Raw genomic sequence first — 19,788 nt, 5'->3', positions numbered from 1 at the left:
CCACTACCACAGCTAAAGTTTTCTACATATAACACATGTAAAGTCCACTACCGCAGGTAAAGTCCACTACCCCAGGTAAAGTCCACTACCCCAGGTAAAGTCTACTACCCCAGGTAAAGTCCACTACCCCAGGTAAAGTCCACTACCCCAGGTAAAGTCTACTACCCCAGGTCAAGTTCACTACCCCAGGTAAAGTCCACTATCCCAGCTAAAGTTTTCTACATATAGCACTGGGAAAGTCTACTACCCCTCATGTCGTTCACCTCCCCTAAAACTTACCACCTTTTCCCTGGTCAATAGCCCCGCGTTTAACACCAGGAATCGTGACTCTGTCACAGATTTTATGTCAACACTTGTCCCTCATTAACATATTGTGCGCCATTTTGTTTTATTTGAACAGGTAACTCTTCCTACACACCCACCTCTGATGTAACAGACAGGTGAGAATTATTAAACACACAGGTAAGTCATCCGTGATCTACCTATGTTGGTCTTCACGAACCCATATATGTTAGTCATGAATTACCCATATATGTTAGTCACCAATGACACATATATGCCAGTCATCAATGACCCCATATTTTAGTCACCAGTGACCTATATATGTTAGTCATCAGTGACCCATATATGTTATTGAGCAATGACCCATATATTTTAGTCACCAATGACCCATATATGTTAGTCATAATGACACATAACATAAAGTCTTCACTGACCCAGGTATGAATGTCTGCACTACTTGTGTCATGATCAGACGACAGAAACGCCCATGTTACACTTCTTGAACTCGTCCAACATGTCTGACACGGTAAATTAAAAAAAAACGGAACTGTATTATAATAATAATAGATCCAGGTGAAGGATCGGGTGCAGAAATGTTGACTTAACTACTGGAAATCATAGCCATTAAACTGAATTAGTTATAAAAAAAATAATGTTCAGGTGTGTTTATTGTGACTCAGGCAGTGACGCCGCTTTTATCATTTAACGTAAGGACTCAATTTGTGACGCCGCTACATCATTTGACCTAATGACTGAATGTGTGACGCTACCAACATCATATGACTCAATCTATGACGTCACAAACAGCATTTGAGGTCATGACACAGCGTGTCGTCACTACATCATTTGACCTAATTACTCAAATTGTGACGCTACTAACACCACATTTCCTAATTACTCAGTTTGTGACGTCATATGACCGAATGATTCAATGCGTGACGCCACTAGCACCACATGACATAATTACTCAATTTCTGACGCTACTAGCCCCATGTGACCTAGTGACTCCGTGTGACGTCACTACCCCCGTGACCTCATGACTCAACAACGGTCAATCAAGAGGTCGTCTATCTGTAACAATTTCCCCCACTCTCTCTTCATACCAAACGTACCATGGACTGTTTCCTTTATTTTCACTCCCTTTCAAATTAAAACATTTAAAAAATCTACCACACACACACACACACAGCCCTACCCTTAAAAAAAGGAAACCCGAGCTATCCCACCGCTCTTATTTACTTTTGAATTCAATTCGTGTTTTGTCAGGTGACTTGGCAGTTTTGAAAAAGATCGGGTTTAAAATGCTCGGCTGGTCGCTGAAGCGGAAAAAAATTGCATGAAAGAGTTAGCAGAGTCGTTGTTCACATGGTGTTGTGTTACGCACGGGTATTATGTCATTCCTGGCATTCAGTATGTTTTAAGTACGTTGTATACACCAGAAACTGAGTGTGCTTCAGCTATTCTATGAGGTATCACGCAGCTTACCTCTCAAGCATCAAAGGGTTATGTCTTTATTTAAGAACCCGTACCGTCGTACTCGATTACGTATAATCGCTGAAAATCTGTTGTTTAACTATGAAATATAACCCAACCGTAAATTGATGTTGATTGTAAGAGGTTAGCGTTATCATACCAGCCATTACAGGTACTCGAGTATACAGGTACGGCTAATCGATTAGAAGAAAACTTGATTTACTATTGAAAACTGTTAAAACAGAGAGAGACCGTAGGAGGGTAGGCCTACTTCGATGAGGGGTGATTAAGGGGACATTGTTTGACCATTATTAAAAGTAAATCCTATCAGCCTACTGATTACCTGACCAGTCGTAAAACTAAACGCTATCAACCTAATAATATCAAAGGTCAAAGGGTGAACTGCTCTCATACTATACAGCATGGAATATATATATATATATATATATATATATATATATATATATATATATATATATATATATATATATATATATATATACATTAACGACGGAACTGACATTGTCTACTCCAGTGGTTCCCAACCTTTTTTGAGTGGCGACCCCCTTTTATAAAAAGTAAGTGACCCGCGACCCCCATAGAATTAAAAAGCCGAAATTAGTATGGAAATTAATAAGCACTAAAATAAGATTTTCTAGTAGACTTTCAATATGAACTGCTCTTGATAACTGTTTTAATAGCATGAGTAAAATTACATACTATTCACTAAACCTTCGTGGTTAAATTTTTAATTTAAAAAAAAATTTGTTAACGCCAACCTATGTCATTATAATTATCTTAATTTTGTTTTTAATCGAAGAATAGTGTTGAAAATATATTCTCGAAAAGTCAATCAATTTTACGTTTGTGTATGAATGGTGAATACTACACCAAAATTGTGTCTGCAGTTTTTCATCTTACACGGAATCAATCTGCAAATCAAAGAATTCATCTTGTAATTCATCGGGAATGCTGGCAACATCAAGGGAAGAAGAGAATGGGTAATGCGTAAATGCAGATTCTTCTTTTTTCAGCTCAGAGAAATAGCGATGCAGTTCGTTTTCAAGAGATTCAAGATGCCCATAAATCGCTTCTTTCAAAATTTAAATTAGCTCACAATCAGATTCATCTACCACACCGCAGAGTTTCTCAAATTTACAATATATCCAAGATTTGTTTTCTTTACCGATTTTGCAGCTTTGATAAAAATGCCCCGAGATTATCATGGAAAGTTATAATATTCATTCATTTTCACTGAAGCTTCAGGTTATTAAGCTTATCTTGATGTTCGAACATATCTGCTAGGTATGATACTCTCTCCAACCACTCTATGTCGTTTTAAGTATACCAAAAAGTCTTGTTTCCTTTGCACTCCCAAGAACAATTTGATTTCAGATTTCAATTCAAAAACACAATTTACAACATTTTGTTTGACAGCCAGCGTACTGTAGTGTAGAAGAGCAGAACCTCATGATCTATATTAATGTTTTTGCTCAGTTCTTTAAAGGCTCCATATTTTATATAATTTACGACTTATACTAGCAATGGACTCTTGATGTCGATTGGTTAGGGCAGTGGTTAGGGAGCTAAATCTTTTCTGTTTTCTGAAAGCCCGATTTTGAGCTAAACATAGATGGCGCACCACAGCCGTTCTAACCCATTTTAATCATCCAGTTTCAAAAAAGATATTTATTTTCTCCATGCTATCTTCACAAAAAGAGCAACTCTTCTTTGCTATCATCCGCATGAATATAGACACAGACCAGCAACTGCGAACACGAACTCACGTCTGTTGATTTATCAACTTGAAAAGCAGACAATGGTGAAAGCTTAATTTCAATAAAAATGTGTTATTTAACATTTACGTACATGCAGCGTTTGATGAGATTTTCTCCTATTGTTTTTTTTTTTTTTGCTTTGCATTTTTTATCGCGACTTCATTTGATGCTTGCACTAATGCTGGTGAAAACTTCCTGTTCGATCAAGCCTCTGGCGTTTGCAACTAGCTTCTTACCGACGAAAGAACTCCATATATATATATATTTTAGGTGTGTTCCGAATGACTCTTCTCAAATGACGTTTTAGTTTTGAAGATTTCATAGATTCGTGACTGAGAACAACTTTGTACAATGCGCTTTGTTTCTTCTCTATTACATTTCCAGTGATGTTAATGAAGTCGAATTTCAAAATTCTTCTAAATATTTATGTTTTGTTTCAAATTACTAAGGTTTAGTATATCAGTTGGCGACCCCCCAGAAAGACCTTCGCGACCCCCAGGGGGGTCGCGACCCCCAGGTTGGGAACCCGTGGTCTACTCAGATGGTAAAAAAAATTTGAATTACGTCACCTATTGAATGTTAAAACATCGCTGATTCAATTTCATTGTTTTCTCGCTGATTAACATTATTGTTTTCAGACGTCTGGTTGTTTTTGTTTAACTGTTAAATATGCATCGCATCAGAAAGATTTTATGTGTATTAAAAGTTTCTTTATTCCTAACTAACTGAAAAAAGTTATTTTGCAAGTGAAAATATTAAAGTTTATTTTTGGAATGATTATTGTAAAATATATATTTTAAAATATATATTTTACTAAAAGAAGATTTAAACAAAAGTAAAGAAGGTTGGTATATATCCAAATGTAAAGGTTAATATTTTATTATTTATTCTAAAACTGAAACTTTCGCTGTATTTATTAAATTAAAAAAACGCGAAATATAAATTCGCTCATGTGAAATAGATGAGTAGGTATATTTAAAAACATGTAATTTTAATATTTCGGTCAAGCTTTGGGTGATTAGATGCAAACAAGCTCATTAGAAGACACATTTTAAATACATGCAATTACTCATTTGCTGCTAAAAGAAGGGAACTTAAAGACGACTGTAAATTTTAAATATCTAGAGACAGATATACTTACGGTTACTCAATTATTCGACGCTTAATATCTCTCGTAAGTAACACACATACATGAATAGGCTGCATACCGAAAACACATATAATTGACATAATCCTAAAGTAATTACCATTAATTATGAAATAGACAATTGTTTACACTCTTCATGAAAACAAACGAAATGTAAGTATTTAATAATAGAAAATCTCTTAACGTCGGAGTCAGTATTCGTTATGTAGGCCTATAATAATATTTTAAAATTTAATTGCCAAAACTTATTAGAACAAAGGATATAATTTAAATATTATTTCACTCCGTCACATAAACGAACCACTTGTAAGTATTTTAGTATAGCTGGACTAAAAGAAATTCGAGTCGGGTCAGACACAATGATATTCCCACTTCTAAACACAGAGCTAGGATATAAAGTACAAGCAGTGAAATCACTCAATCTTAAATCCCACTCTCAGACACAGACACCTAACGACGACTGTACAAGACACCCACCTGAGCAACATGTTTGATTGTGTCAACACCTGCGGAAATTACCTGTCGTAGCTACCTACAGCAGCACTTTTATATATGCTTGGTACCCGTTCTTTGAACTACTTGTTTGACATACGGGTGTCTCATTGGGACGAGGGTACGCTATTAGTCAGACGGTGAGTCGTTTCGGTGGTTGCGAAAATGTTCTAGATTAAAATGAAATCGAATCGCCTTGAAAGTTTTGGGATTTGTTGATAATACTCCTGGGAAGGTTTCCGCCATTAAAAAATTATGTCGGAGTTGGGGGTTGGGAGCGCCCAGACGGAAATGTGCAATGTGGCAGCCAGGGTTCCCAAGCGCCAGACATCGGGTCCGTTGATTGGGTGTCCAGGATAGGACGTTAGTACTAGTCGATTCAGCGGTCAAAATGCGTCAGGAGCGTCCTGTGACCAGGCGGTCGTATCAGAGTTTCTTCCATGCATCTCTTCGGGGGAGGGGGTCGAAGAAAGTCTACCGCCCCCCCCCCCAACGAAATGGAATTTATATAGAAAATATAAACTTTTGGCAGTGCCCGCTCCCCCGGAAATTTTTGTCCGCCCTCCCCCCTCTCCCCCCCCCCCCCTGAAAATTTCAAGTGCACCCCCGGAGAAAAAAATACGGAAGAAACACTGGGTCGTAAGACCCTGTACACCCACGACTCACATGGGAAAACTTGATACATCGGCCTGTGTTCTCCGGTGACCAGGCGCTTGGTTGACAAGATTCGCCGCGGGCTCCGTCAAGAACACTATGACGCCTACATTCGTTTTAAAGAGCGCCATACACTATCGACACGGCGGGCTACTATGATTGTTGATAAAACCGAACAAGGAGCGTCTTCTGGCGACCCAGAAGTATTGTGCGATTAGGCGCTCAGACCGCTCCCCCCCCCCCCCCTCAAGGCTATCGTAGCATCTGGGTTTTGATAACTGGGCGTTTCGAACAGATGGTCACTTCAAGTAGTTGCATCAATAGTCGAAATGCACCAGGAGTATCCCCGGCGGTTGAGTATTTTTAAAGAGTGCCCCTTTTGTAGTGTATTCGGAGTTCACCAAGTCACCCCACGACCATTGCGGTGAGTGATTAACGAACACTCAAGGTTTACCACAGCACACACTAGGGCGTCTGGGAGCTAGTGTGGACAAACCCGTGACCCAACAACTAAAATCCAAGAAATATAGCGACTGCAATGTCTATTTTTAAAAAAAAATTAAAAACTCATTTTTAGAAAACTAATCACGCTTTTTACTTTCTCGTATATACGTAGTATAGAGAAAGTATTGTAATCGTGCAAAAAAAAAATCGAGATTTTTACAAATCTCGACGTTTTACACCTCACTGATACGGAAAAACATAATTTTGCAATCTTGTCCGTATGTCTGTGTGTGTGTGTGTCTGTCCGTGTGTGTGTCTGTGTGTAAACACGATAACTTGAGTACCGTTACAGCTAGGTTGATGAAATTTCATATATAAGTATTTTATCAAAATCGTAGATCCGTATCAACTTTTGAGCGATTTCCGATAACCGGAAGTGGTACTTTTCCTACTTTGAATTTTTCAAAAGCCTATAACTTGAGTACTATTTCAGATAGATAAATGAAATTTCACATGTAAGTAAAAGATCTAATTCTCTACCTTCTGTTAAATTTTGAGTAATTTCCGTTGACTGGAAGTAGTAATTTACGCTACTTCCGATTTCTCAAAAAACTAATGTAAATTTTTAAAGTACTAATAATATTGCGCACTATTATACGCGTTTTTATTCGGCGTTTGCTTGGTGCGCAATGTTTTTTTTATGAGATTCTATTCTATTTTTAAAAGTTTAAGTATTTACAATGGATTAAAAATCATAACTATATCCCCAGTTACCATCCCCTGTTGTTTTATATAAGAATATTCGAGAAAGTTTAGGGGAGATCACTACCGGTTTATTTAAACACATGATTGGTAACGGGTTGGGATAACGCTCATTAAAAATGTTACACCGTTTAAATTTCTGAAAAAAAAAAGATCCCCCATTCAATCTCTAACACATTTTGGCGCCAAATGACTTTATCAAAAAATTAAATTAGTTTTATTTTACTATTTTCAGTGCACTTAATTAAAGCTTATTATTAAAAAGGTCTTTTATATTTGCTTTATTGTTAACTTACTACCACAGAATTTTAGATCGTGTAAAGACAATTATAATGTTTGGGCTATCAGGCAGAGAACCAAAATAATCACATTTTGACGGTGAGGCGGTAGGTTGAATACAGGCCACGGTGATTTATTTAAAAACACTATAATTAATTATTTCATTATTTACATCTACCCCGAAAATATTTTTAAAAATAGTTCAAAAATCTATTAGACCTCAGCTTGATTAATTAAGACATTGCTAACAAATCTGGTAAATAAAACATTAACAAATTATAGTTTTTTTTTAAATAAATAATATTATATTTATTTAGTTTGTGCTGTTTATTTTGTTAATTAATCTAAATTAATCTTATCTTTTAAAAATCGCTCCGTTTTACGTCCGGGGCATATAATGTTTAACAGTCTACTTAGAAAAATTAATTTTGTAATCAGTGTGTTATGGAGACTGAGATCACATGATTATCCCCCCCCCCCCCCCGCACCCACCACACACACACACACACACCTTCCTCTGACCACGCCTCTTCCCTTACGTTCTCCCTACCATTTCCCCACTTTTTAAGTTTTTCTTTTTTGGATTTCAGCGGCGTAACCAATCAGCTGGTTGACAGTAATTGACTGGGGCCGTGACCCCTATGGGCGTACGCAGTAGTGTGGCAAGTTCAGATATATATATATATATATATATATATATATATATATATATATATATATATATATATATATATATATATATATATATATATATATATATATATTCACTACATACCCGTCTTTCGCTACAAAGTTAATTTACATTTTATTTATAATATATAAATTATATTATATTTAATTTTGTACTTAAAAAATTCGGTGTGTGTATGGGGGGGGGGGGGTACATTAATAGACTGGGGCCCTCAGCCCTATGGGCGTACGCAGTGGTGTGGCAAGTTCATATATATATATATATATATATATATATATATATATATATATATATATATATATATATATATATATATATATATATATATGTATGTATATATATATATGTATGTATATATATATATATATATGTATGTATATATATATATGTATATATATATATATATATATATATATATATATATATATATATATATATATATATATATATGTATATATATATATATGTATGTATATATATATATATATATATATGTATGTATATATATATATATGTATGTATATATATATATATATATGTATGTATGTATATATATATATATATATATATATGTATGTATATATATATATATATATATATATATATATATATATATATATATATATATATATATATATATATATATATATATATATATATATTCACTGCATGCCCGTCTTTCACTACGAATTAACTTACATTTTATTTATAATGCGGAATTTTGTACTTAAAAAGTTCGTGGTGTTTTGGGGGGGGGGGGGGCTAGGATTTTGGGGACCCGTGATCTTTGTCCGCCTTTGTTGATACGTCACTGATTCGTTTACATAGGTAGGTATGGGTGTTGTGCAATAAGCGTCATGTGACCGTAGTATTCGCAGAGGGATTACGGGTTTTGAGGGTGGGGGGGGGAGAGGGGAGGGGAGGGGGAGGGGTGAGGAGGAGAGAGGGTAGGGGAGGGGGGAGAGTGGATGAATGTCGCGTCAATAAAACGTCACTCCATTCAGTTAACGTTTTATGCTACCGGCGCCAGGCACTCTCACTTGGGTTTTTGTGTACCGTATGTCACATGATCACCTGGTCACGTCTCGTGACTTTTACTGATCAACATTATGAAACACACTCAGGGCTGTGTGTTTGTTGACTGAGTTAGCAAGTGAACAGTTAAAGGGTGGACTGCATTATTCTATCTATTTTTAGTCAGGTTGTCTACCTTTTCATTGGGGTTGGCTAAAATTAACGGATTATATTTATCCTAATCCAAACCATGTTGTACGATACATTGTGGTAGAAAGGTTAACGTGACATTTACCTTCCCCCCCCCCCCCTCCCCGAACTAAATAAAATTCACAGTTTTCTTCGTTTTACACCTCCCTACTTTATTTAGATCAACGAGCTGACCCTCGACATATCATACGCCGCTATTAAGTTGTTTTATTTTGTATTTTTCAGTTATTCATAATTTGTGAATTCAACACAACAAAAGCTGCGACTGAAAATATTTTGCTTTAAAACACCATCAGTAGCCCGTGAAGGACGATTGTCCTCACCCTCACTTTCCACTCCTCTCCCCCCACCCCCCGTGAAAGCAGCAGCCCGTGATGACAGTTTACAGACGACAATGAAAAGATCAAGCATAACTTGTTATTACCTCCCCTGAGTTTCAAAAGAATTATATAAATTCTAGCGTACCCGTCCCCGCGCGTTGCCGCGTGGATAGAAGAACGTCTGACGAAATATATAAGAAGGGTTTCATCAATGCGTTACCAATCCTATGTTCTTAGACGCGTGACCTTGTTTTCTGAAACTGTGTTATTTAAATGTAAACAATGCCTGCGCTTGTATCATAAATATCGGGACACGGGTTTACCTACACTACCGCATGAAAACATTGAGTGTACATTAATCACTCACCGAAATAATGAGGTAGAACAAACTTCGGTGACCGCCACTGTGTTAGGAACGTAGAGGGGCGCTCTCGGGGGCCTCTGATTACACTACCTCAGAGGCGCATTAGTGCTCGCAGTGGAAACAGGGGCGATTAGGGTCGTGCAATATACGGGGCCCCGGCAGTTGCGCCTGTTGAAGTTTTAACTCTGAATATTGTAGTACCCCTTACCCGCTATGCAGGACGCACGATTAACGGGTGACAAGTCCTAACATAGCCGCTCTGGAACTCTGGGAGCCATATTGTGTATTGACGAAAATCGCACCCTCCCGGGCGCCGTTTATATCAAATTTTAATTATTTTGTTAACAGAAACCTTTTCCGGAGTATTCTCATCACATCCTTAAAGTTATATTGCACTCGGATGAAAGGTTTCGAACCGCATCTGACTTTCATTTTTTTAATATACCTTATATAGAGAAGAATCGCACCCTCCCGGGACGCCACCCTTGCGAAATTAAAAAAAAAAGAGTGTTTTACAGAAACCTTCCCAAAGTTTCATGGCGATCGGATGAAAGATGTAGTAATGCATAAAAGACAGACAAACACATACACATACATTGCTTTTTATACGGATAGATTATAGATGGATAGTTTTTCAACCAGAGAAATTTCAAGGGAGGCAAGAAACTACGATTAATAAAGCAGAGTGAGAGTTATTTCCCTTGCTCTGACCTACATGCCTACATAAGTTGTAAACTAAACATAGCTGGGGTGTTGTGGTGACACATATAGACCCAATAAAACATTAGTCTACGTACTGCTGTAAAGACGGTCCTATATAAGGACATGACCCTCGGACAGACGAGGCTCTTTAGCTGGGTACAGCCACTCCTCTAGGAGAGACAACTCCAAAAAAACTACTGCCTTGTAGTTTATTCTTGGTTGGACAAAGGCTATGGAAGCAAATCCAAAAAGAAAACCAGGCTAAAATCGGAGTCAATGGCCTCAATGGCGCATAACCAGTTGACACGTATACTAAATTGTGTTGGAGGGGATCTAAAATTAAGAACCAAGCATTAGAAAGAAGAAACAACTGCTGCCTTGGGTGTACTAAGGTTAGAGCCAACGCATAATATGTCGACACGCGATACTTAATTCATTTGGAAAAAAATCCCCTCTAATATTACATTTTAGAAGGACAAAAAAAGAATAAAAAATGCAAAAAAAAGTTAGAGTTGTTATCTTGAAGGGTAAAATGATCCCGTTCTGTGGTTTTTTTTTTACACGTGTTTAAAAAGCCACAATAAATAAATTTCAAAAGGGGCCCTATCATGTTACTGGGCTGTAAATGTGTATACCCGTCTGAGGTAACATGCTGTGATAAAATAAGATCTACATGCAGAAAACTGGAAATTATATGAAAATAACAACCTATTTCAACAAATGTCTAGATTAGATTATAGTCACTAATGTCGTCTAGATTATTGTCGTGAAGGTTATAATAAAGTCATAACAAATGTCGTCTAAATTAGAATATAGTGACAAATTTCGTCTAGATAAGATTATAGTCACAAATGTCGTCTAAATTAGAATATAGTGACAAATTTCGTCTAGATAAGATTATAGTCACAAATGTCGTTTAAATTAGAATCAAGTCACAACGAATGTCGTCTAGATTAGAATATTATGTTAAGAATAGAGGAACACTTCAAATCTTTACAGTACACCTCATGCAATTTAATTTTAAAAAATCTTAAGTTCTTTACAGTCGTTTTCTGCTGTATATTTCTAGCATTTTATAAAAATACAATCAGAACATTCTTTAAAAATTGTTTAATATTTCTTATATTTTAATATTTGGATTTGAATTTTGTGGTATCTTAAACATACTTTTCTAAAAAAAAATACATTAAAATTGTTTTTAAATTTTAAAAGCATGGTTTAATATTTTTAAAATTCTTAACTGGAGAAGCTTTGGTCTATAATTTTCTTGGTAGTTTCTTTTTCTAAACAGACCATACGTAATATTTTTTTTAAATAAGGAAGAGTAACCTGTTGTTGATTTTATTGCTATAATCTATTAACTAAGTTTTCTTGCTAAAGTCTACACAATTGTTAACAACAATCCTAGTCTTAGCATATAAATTCCCAACCTGATATTTTAAAAATGTGCTAACAACCCAACACCCCAACTTTCGGTAGAGTCCATAGCAAGGTCACACTCATATAACTTAGCGTGTATGCAAAAAAAAAATACGTTCCAAAACATTAACTCTAGCATGTGTGCAGCAATTGGACAAAAGGCTGCACTTATGTATAAGCAACGCGATCCACCCTTTGTCGCTGGTCTATTTTAAGCCGAGAAAGATGCTATAACCTCACGGGTTTCCGTAGTTTTGTTACATAAGGAGTGTTACGTTTTGATTCGGTTTAAGCATTATTTAAATTTGCCGTTGAACGTTCAGGAATCGCAACATGCTTCTAAAGTGGGTGTATGTTTCAATATTTAATTTTTAAATTATAGTACTTGTTTTTTCCTTTAAATTAAATTTAAGTTTAAGTGTATTTGAATTTTTACCTTCCCGTATACGAAGTATTGAGAAAGTATTGTAATCGCGCAAAAAAAAAAAAAACAACAACAATTGAGATTTTTGCCTATCTCGCCGTTTTACACCTCATTGAGTCGGAAAAACATAGTTTTGCAATCTTGTCAGTATGTCTGTGTGTATGTGTGTGTGTGTGTGAGTATGTGTGTCTGTGAACACGATTACTTGAGTACCGTTAGAGCTAGGTTGATGAAATTTCACATATAAGTTGTGTGTCAATTTTTCACCGATTTCCGGTAATAAGAAGTAGCACTTATTCTACTTTCAATTTTTCAAAAGCCTATAACTTGAGCATTGTTTCAGATAGATAAATAAAATTTCACATTTAAGCAAAATATCTAATTCTCTGCCTTCTTCCAAATTTTGAGTACGGTCCGTTGACCGGAAGTAGTAATTTACGCTATTTCCGATTTCTCAAAAAAAAAAAAAACGCATGTGAATTTATAAAGTACTAATAATATTCCGCACTATTGTTTGTAGTTCACTTGGTGTGCAATTCTTTTTTGTACGAGATTCTATTTTAAAAAGTTTGAGTAATTAAAAATGGATTAAAAATCATGTCTATATCCCGAGGTGCCATCCCCCGTAGTGTTATATAAGAATATTCGAGAAAGTTAAGGGGAGATCACTCTCGGTTTACTTTACTTTCTCGTATACGAAGTGTATAGGAAGTATTGTAATCGTACACACATTCTAAAACGAGATTTTCACAAATTTCGACGTTTTACACCTTACTGAGTCGGAAAAACATAGTTTTGCAATTTTTCCGTATGTCTGTGTGTGTATATATATAAGTCTGTGAACACGATAACTTGATTACAGATACAGCTAGTTTGATGAAAGTTCTGTTTCAACATTTCAGCATTTTCCGGTAAAAGGAAGTGGAACATTCTACTTTTGTTTTTTTCGAACGCCTATAATTTTAGTACTGTTTCATGTAGATAAACGAAATTTCACATATAAGTACAATATCTAATTCTCTGCCGTCTGTCAAACTTTTGAGTAATTTACGCTATTTCTTTGAAAAACACATATGAATTTACAAACTACTAGTACTCCGACTTTTTTTTTACAGATATTGTTTGCCGTTTAATTGGTGCGCAATTTTTTTTCTCCGAAATTCTATTCTATTTTTAAAAAGTTTAAATATGTAAAAACGGATTATAAAAAAATTCTTATAAAACGTTTTAATATCAAGATTTATGTAATAATGCCTTAAAAAGTAGAAAACAAATTATAAACTACTATTTAAATAAGTAAAAAGAAAAACGTGGGTCTTGACCCACGTGCCAACGTTGAAACAAATATGTAAGTTAGAAGTGTCCGAAATTTCTCTCGAGTTTTTCGATCTAGACTGTCGGTTGACGGCAGAACGACAGAGACAGTGAGTTAAATAAAAGCTTGTAAAAAAATTCTTAAAAAACGTTTTAATAACAAGCTTTACGAAATAATGCACTAAAAAGTAGAAAATAAATGATACACTAATATTTAAATAACTAAAAAGAAAAGCGTGGTATACCTTAAGTATCTATTGGATACCTTTACTAATATATACTTCTTTACTTCTTCACTTCTTTATAGGTATTTAAATAGTAGTGTATATATTTTATACTTTTTAGTGCACTATTACATAAAAGCTTGTTATTACTTTTTTTCATGAATTTTTTTTCAGTACATTAAAATTTTTAAATTTACAATAGAGTTGCATGACTAAAAACTATTGCGCACCTAATGAACGTGATGACGCGTGTATAATAGTGCAAAATAGTTGGGTAAGACTGCCTACTAATTTGGTCAAAATTTTAATTAATTAATAAGAAAATAATTAGGCATCCAATTAAGTCAAATTTAATGTCTGGTTGCATTGTCTTCATGTCTTGACCCACGTGCCATCTTTTATTCGATTCTATCAGATGTGTCCATAATTTCGCTCGGGCGTTTCGATCTAGACAGACTGACGACTGACGACAGAGGAAGCAAGTTAAATAAAAGCTCGTAATAAAAGCTTGTAATTAAAACGTTTTAATGAATTTTTTCAGTACTTTAAATTTTTAAAAATTACAATAGAGTTGCATGACTAAAAACCATGTGCACCTAATGAACGCGATGACGCGTGTATAATAGTGCGGAACAGTTGGGTAAGACTGCCTACTAAATTGGTCAAAATTTTAATTAACTCATAAAAAACTCCTAAAACTAATTAAGTCAAATTTAATGTCATGTTGCATTGTCTTCATGTCTTGACCCACGTACCAACTATGAACCGAATCTGTCAGTGAGAAGTGCATGAATTTTCGCTGTAGCGTTTTGTTAGTTATTTAAATAGTATTGTATAATTTTTTTTCTACTTTTGAGTGCATTATAACATAAACGCTTGTTATTAAAACGTTTTTTATGACTTTTACTTTCTCGTGCGAACGATGAAACAAATACGTCAGTTAGAAATGTCCGAAATTTCACTTGGGCGTTTCGATCTAGACTGACGACACAGGAAGCAACTTAAATAAAAAGCTTGTAAAAACGAATTTTGTTAAATGTTTTTTCGACCAGCAGGTGCATTTAGTTGACACGCCAAAAAAAGGTAAGTTAACATGATCTAAAAAAAAATCGTGTGACAGGGGGATAGGATCAGCCACCCGAAACGTTGCATTCGGAATCGTTAAAAGACACGGTAAGGTTAGGTAACACGGTTTATATATTCGGGTGATCGTTGTTGGCTTACATATTACGTAAAGGCTAACTATTCATTTCAAACTTGCCATCATTAAAATATCAAGTCGTTTAAATATGATATTAAAATATCATATTACTAATGCTCAAAACTTGTGCTTAGCTATCCAATAGCTAAACTCAAACATTTTTGTAAAGAGAAGAAGGATGTGTCTAAAAGATTAAGATGGCTGTAAAGTTTGCCTCAGCGTAATGCAGGTATAATTTCATTGAAATATAATACCAAAATAAACAAGTGTATGGCACACAGAAAAGTCATTTTCTATGTTCTTGTTTTATTATCTACAACTTAGTTTTATATTTAAATTAGTCTTGAAATATAATCAATTAATCAAATGAAAGAAATTATGAAGTATATAAGTATGACCATCGTCATATAATACAGATACCTTTTTTGATAAAATTAAAAATTTCATATTTTAAGTGTTCAAATTTTTGCCGAATCTCTAATATCGTGACTACACATTTGACAGTGCCAACAAGAATGATGTCGCCTGGTGCGCCACAAATATGAAATACATGCAATTTAGTGTGGGTTTTTTCCTCGTCTTTAGAATACTAGTAGTTCTCTAAAGCCATGCAAATAAACCGGGCTAAGTACAATTAACTTTTTTATATTTCAGATCACTTGTGTGTCTCGCTTTACTGCAATGCGCATGCACACTCAGAACTTACAGAAGTAAAATTCCCAATGGAGACTCTGTCCCGTACCCTTGTAAACCAAATAACGTCTGGGAGGGGGTGGGTCACATTCTGGACGAGGGGACCGGAGTCCGAAACTGGTTCGGGTTGGATTTTCAGGACGCTGGACATGTAAGTAAACAAAAATGACCTTTTAAAATTTTAGAATTTTGATTTCAGCCAATTAAACACTTTCGTTTTTTTTTCTAAGGCATGGACAGAAGATCTGTGCAGAAAAGATTCAGACGGTGATGGGTTGACCAATGGTCAAGAGTTGGGTGATCCTAACTGTACATGGAAAGAGAACTCTATTCCTGAAAGGAAAACTGGATTATCTCACCCTGGTAAGTCATTTACTACACTCTAAAACATCTAAGCGTCTTTACTGTTAAATGATTTTGTTTGATATTGTTTTTGTTTATTGAAAATTTCCTTCAAATTATACCTCATGTAAAACAACTTTAAGAAATTCTCTTAAAAAACCTCTTCCCCCAGGCATCTGTGACCCGTGGGACTCCCCGTCCTGCCAGGCTAAGCCCGTCACCCACCCAGTGTACAAGACCCAGGGGGACTGGATGAGAGAGGAGTGTAAGGCCCAGGAGTTTGTTTGTGTTGCCAAACATGAACCAGGTCAGGCTGTGATGTTGTTGTTGTTGTTGTTGTTGTTGTTGCTGCTGTTTTTAGTTTGAGTAATAAAAAAACTGCAGGTCAGTTTGGTTGATAACACATTCAAAAATAGAGCTCGATGTAATTTTGGAACATGGTGGTCTAGTGGTAGGACGCTAGATCTTATCCTGATTTCTAGTTTTTGGTCGTCCCCCCTCTCCCTGTTTTGCATTATCGTTACTTTCCTACAAAACTAATTAATCTGCCCAATCCAAAATTCGTAGCAAGACTTGGCCTAGCAGTAGAGCGTCAGACTGCTTACCCGAAAGTATCGAGTTCGATGCCGGGTTCAAGTAAGTAGTATAGTAGGTCCCCTTTGGGTATCATTTGTGCAGACATGTTTATATAGTAAAATATTGAGCAGCCAGAGCAGACATGTTATATAGTAAAATACTCCAGCTGGAGCAGGTGTTCCCCTCCTCCTATTGTCTTCCGTGACGCTCCTTTACGGCCGCGACGACAAACAATAGAGTATCGATTTTTTTTTGAAAAGATATGTTTAAATAGTCATTAAAAATAATTTATTCAGCTAGGCTTGCTTTACAATAGGCCATATTTCTCATACAGTTGATCTATAAATAGCCGTTACTATTTACTATCAGTCTGTTTTTGTCCTCTGTTTTTTGTCTAGTCGTGTTAATTATGTTAAGTGTGATTGCTTTATTTGTTGTGGCTGTTTGCTTTGTTGGTTTTTAATATTTACATATGTTGTAATCACAACGTTTTCATTGTTTTTTTTTTTTTTTTTTTTTTTTTTTTTTTTTTTTTTTTTTTTTTTTAACCACCTTTTAACTTTAAGGTTCTATAACCATCATTTTGACGACCACTTATATATATAATTAAATATATTTTGTTTATATTTTTATAATTTTCTAAAAAATATTAATATAGAAGATAAACAAATATTTTTTTTTTCTTTCTGTGATCTCGGCATATGAAGTGATAGTGTGTTCATCACTATGTCCAACCGCCTTACTTTCCCTAACGTAAGTTAGGTACCCATCAGAGTTGGGTAGACTCGGAGACAGTCTACTGTCTTTGAACCTGGATTCGAACTCGGGACTTTTGGGTTAGCAGTCGTAAGTTCTACCACGCTGCCCCTTCATTCATGACTATATAAGTTCCTATTGATTTGGTCAGAATAATTGTCAGGGGCACAGTTATCTCTTTACTAAATAAAACTAATATAGAAACGAAGGGAGAGTCGAATTTTTCTAGAACAGTCTTGTTAACAACCACGAGTAGCGTCCCGTAAATTTAGGATCCCAATGGTTTAACATAGAAATGACACTAAATACCCTTGGTGATGTCTTTATAAACAAAAAGTCGGTTAAGTTTCAAATCTCAAGTTTTGTAAACGTCTTTGTTTAAGTATTTACATTGTTTTATGTAGGTTCAGAAGTATTTCATAGCGACAATGGAACAGTGTCCGTGTGCGTTTGTTTACATTTAAAAATACATGTCGCGTGCTTTGCGCGCGTCTCACGACGTTTTAAGTTTTCCTAGTGTTTTTAAAACAGCGATTTCTTTCTAAAATAGTGACCAGGGTCAGACATCAAAGAGTATATTAATCAATTATCATTAACAATTTAAAAAGTAATTTAGGATGTCAATGGTTTAACATAGAAATTACACTAAATACCCTTGGTTATGTCTTTGATTTTGTAAACAAAAAGTCGATTATGTTTCAAATCTCAAGTTTTGTAAACTTCTTTGTTTATGTGTTTACATTGTTTTAAGTAGGTTCAGAACTAGGTTTATTTTATTAACATAAAAGTTTTGTCTTAATTAAAAATAATTGTCAGACTAAATAGCTAATTAAATTGATCAATAGCAGTTTGGTTTAATAAGTAATATATGTGTTACACCAGCGTTAATCTTAGAAAAATATTTTGATTGTTATGCTTATAATTTTTTTCCCAATTGTCTTATTAATACTCAGCCCTACGACTTGTGAGATAATGACCAGCATAGTATATATTATATTTTTTTTTTTTTTATTTTTTTTTTATTTTTTTTTTAAAGTCATCACTACCCCACTGAAACCTCTTAAAATAAGGCCATTTTCCTATGATCAACCCAATGGTTTAACATAGAAATGACACTAAACCCCCTTGGTAATGTCTTTGTAAACGAAAAGTCGGTTAAGTTTCAAATCTCAAGTTTTGTAAACGTCTTTGTTTAAGTATTTACATTGTTTTATGTAGGTTCAGAAGTATTTCATAACGACAATGGAACAGTGTCCGTGCGCGTTTGTTTACATTTAAAAATACATGTCGCGTGCTTTGCGCGCGTCTCACGACGTTTTAAGTTTTCCTAGTGTTTTTAAAACAGCGATTTCTTTCTAAAATAGTGACCAGGGTCAGACATCAAAGAGTATATTAATCAATTATCATTAACAATTTAAAAAGTAATTTAGGATGTCAATGGCTTAACATAGAAATTACACTAAATACCCTTGGTTATGTCTTTGATTTTGTAAACAAAAAGTCGATTATGTTTCAAAGCTCAAGTTTTGTAAACTTCTTTGTTTAAGTGTTTACATTGTTTTAAGTAGGTTCAGAACTAGGTTTATTTTATTAACATAAAAGTGCTGTCTTAATTAAAAATAATTGTCAGACTAAATAGCTAATTAAAATGATCAATAGCAGTTTGGTTTAATAAGTAATATATGTGTTACACCAGCGTTAATCTTAGAAAAATATTTTGATTGTTATGATTATAATTGTTTTTTTTTTTTTCCAATTGTCTTATTAATACTCGGCCCTATGATTTGTGAGATAATGACCAGCATGGTATATATTATATTTATATACACTGTTATTATTTTTTTAAAGTCATCACTACCCCACTGAAACCTCTTAAAATAAGACCATTTTCCTATGATCAAAATTTTAGCGCAAATCAGTGAGAAATAAATCGGGTCTAGCTTATATTAATCCAACTGATGTCGTTTAGAAGAAAAGCTGTACCTACAATTAAATTTACTGAAAGGTTTGCTTAAAAGCTTTTATCAAAATGGTTGTGCACTTATACTTGTAATAAGTTATAATTTTTTACTTTTCATAGATATGTATTGAATTAGTCCATTTTGATTATGACTTGTTGTCCTGGCGTTGACATTTTACACTTTTTTTTTTTGAGACTCACATATACACATACATATACATACACACACACACACACACACACACACAAATGAAACTAAAATCAAAT

At 34.7% G+C, this 19,788-nt stretch overlaps 1 protein-coding gene across 1 annotated transcript in view; it reads left to right on the top strand.

The window, feature by feature from the left end:
- Positions 1–12,310: 12,310 nt before the first annotated feature.
- The window catches only part of LOC131938458 (DBH-like monooxygenase protein 1), a 29,960-nt gene continuing 22,482 nt past the window's right edge, over positions 12,311–19,788 (top strand). Inside the window, exons 1-4 of the mRNA XM_059296490.1 lie at positions 12,311–12,375; positions 15,849–16,038; positions 16,118–16,250; positions 16,402–16,536. Of these exons, the coding sequence (XP_059152473.1) occupies positions 12,365–12,375; positions 15,849–16,038; positions 16,118–16,250; positions 16,402–16,536 (469 nt within the window). The 5' untranslated portion in view covers positions 12,311–12,364. The remainder of the gene's footprint in view (positions 12,376–15,848; positions 16,039–16,117; positions 16,251–16,401; positions 16,537–19,788) is intronic.

This window comes from Physella acuta, unplaced genomic scaffold (genome assembly GCF_028476545.2).
Source record: "Physella acuta isolate Inbredline_101_S28 unplaced genomic scaffold, ASM2847654v3 ptg000244l, whole genome shotgun sequence".
NCBI classification, from domain to species: domain Eukaryota; kingdom Metazoa; phylum Mollusca; class Gastropoda; family Physidae; genus Physella; species Physella acuta.
The sequence above is the reverse complement of the archived record's forward strand: the minus strand, read 5'-3'. Positions and strand labels throughout refer to the sequence as shown.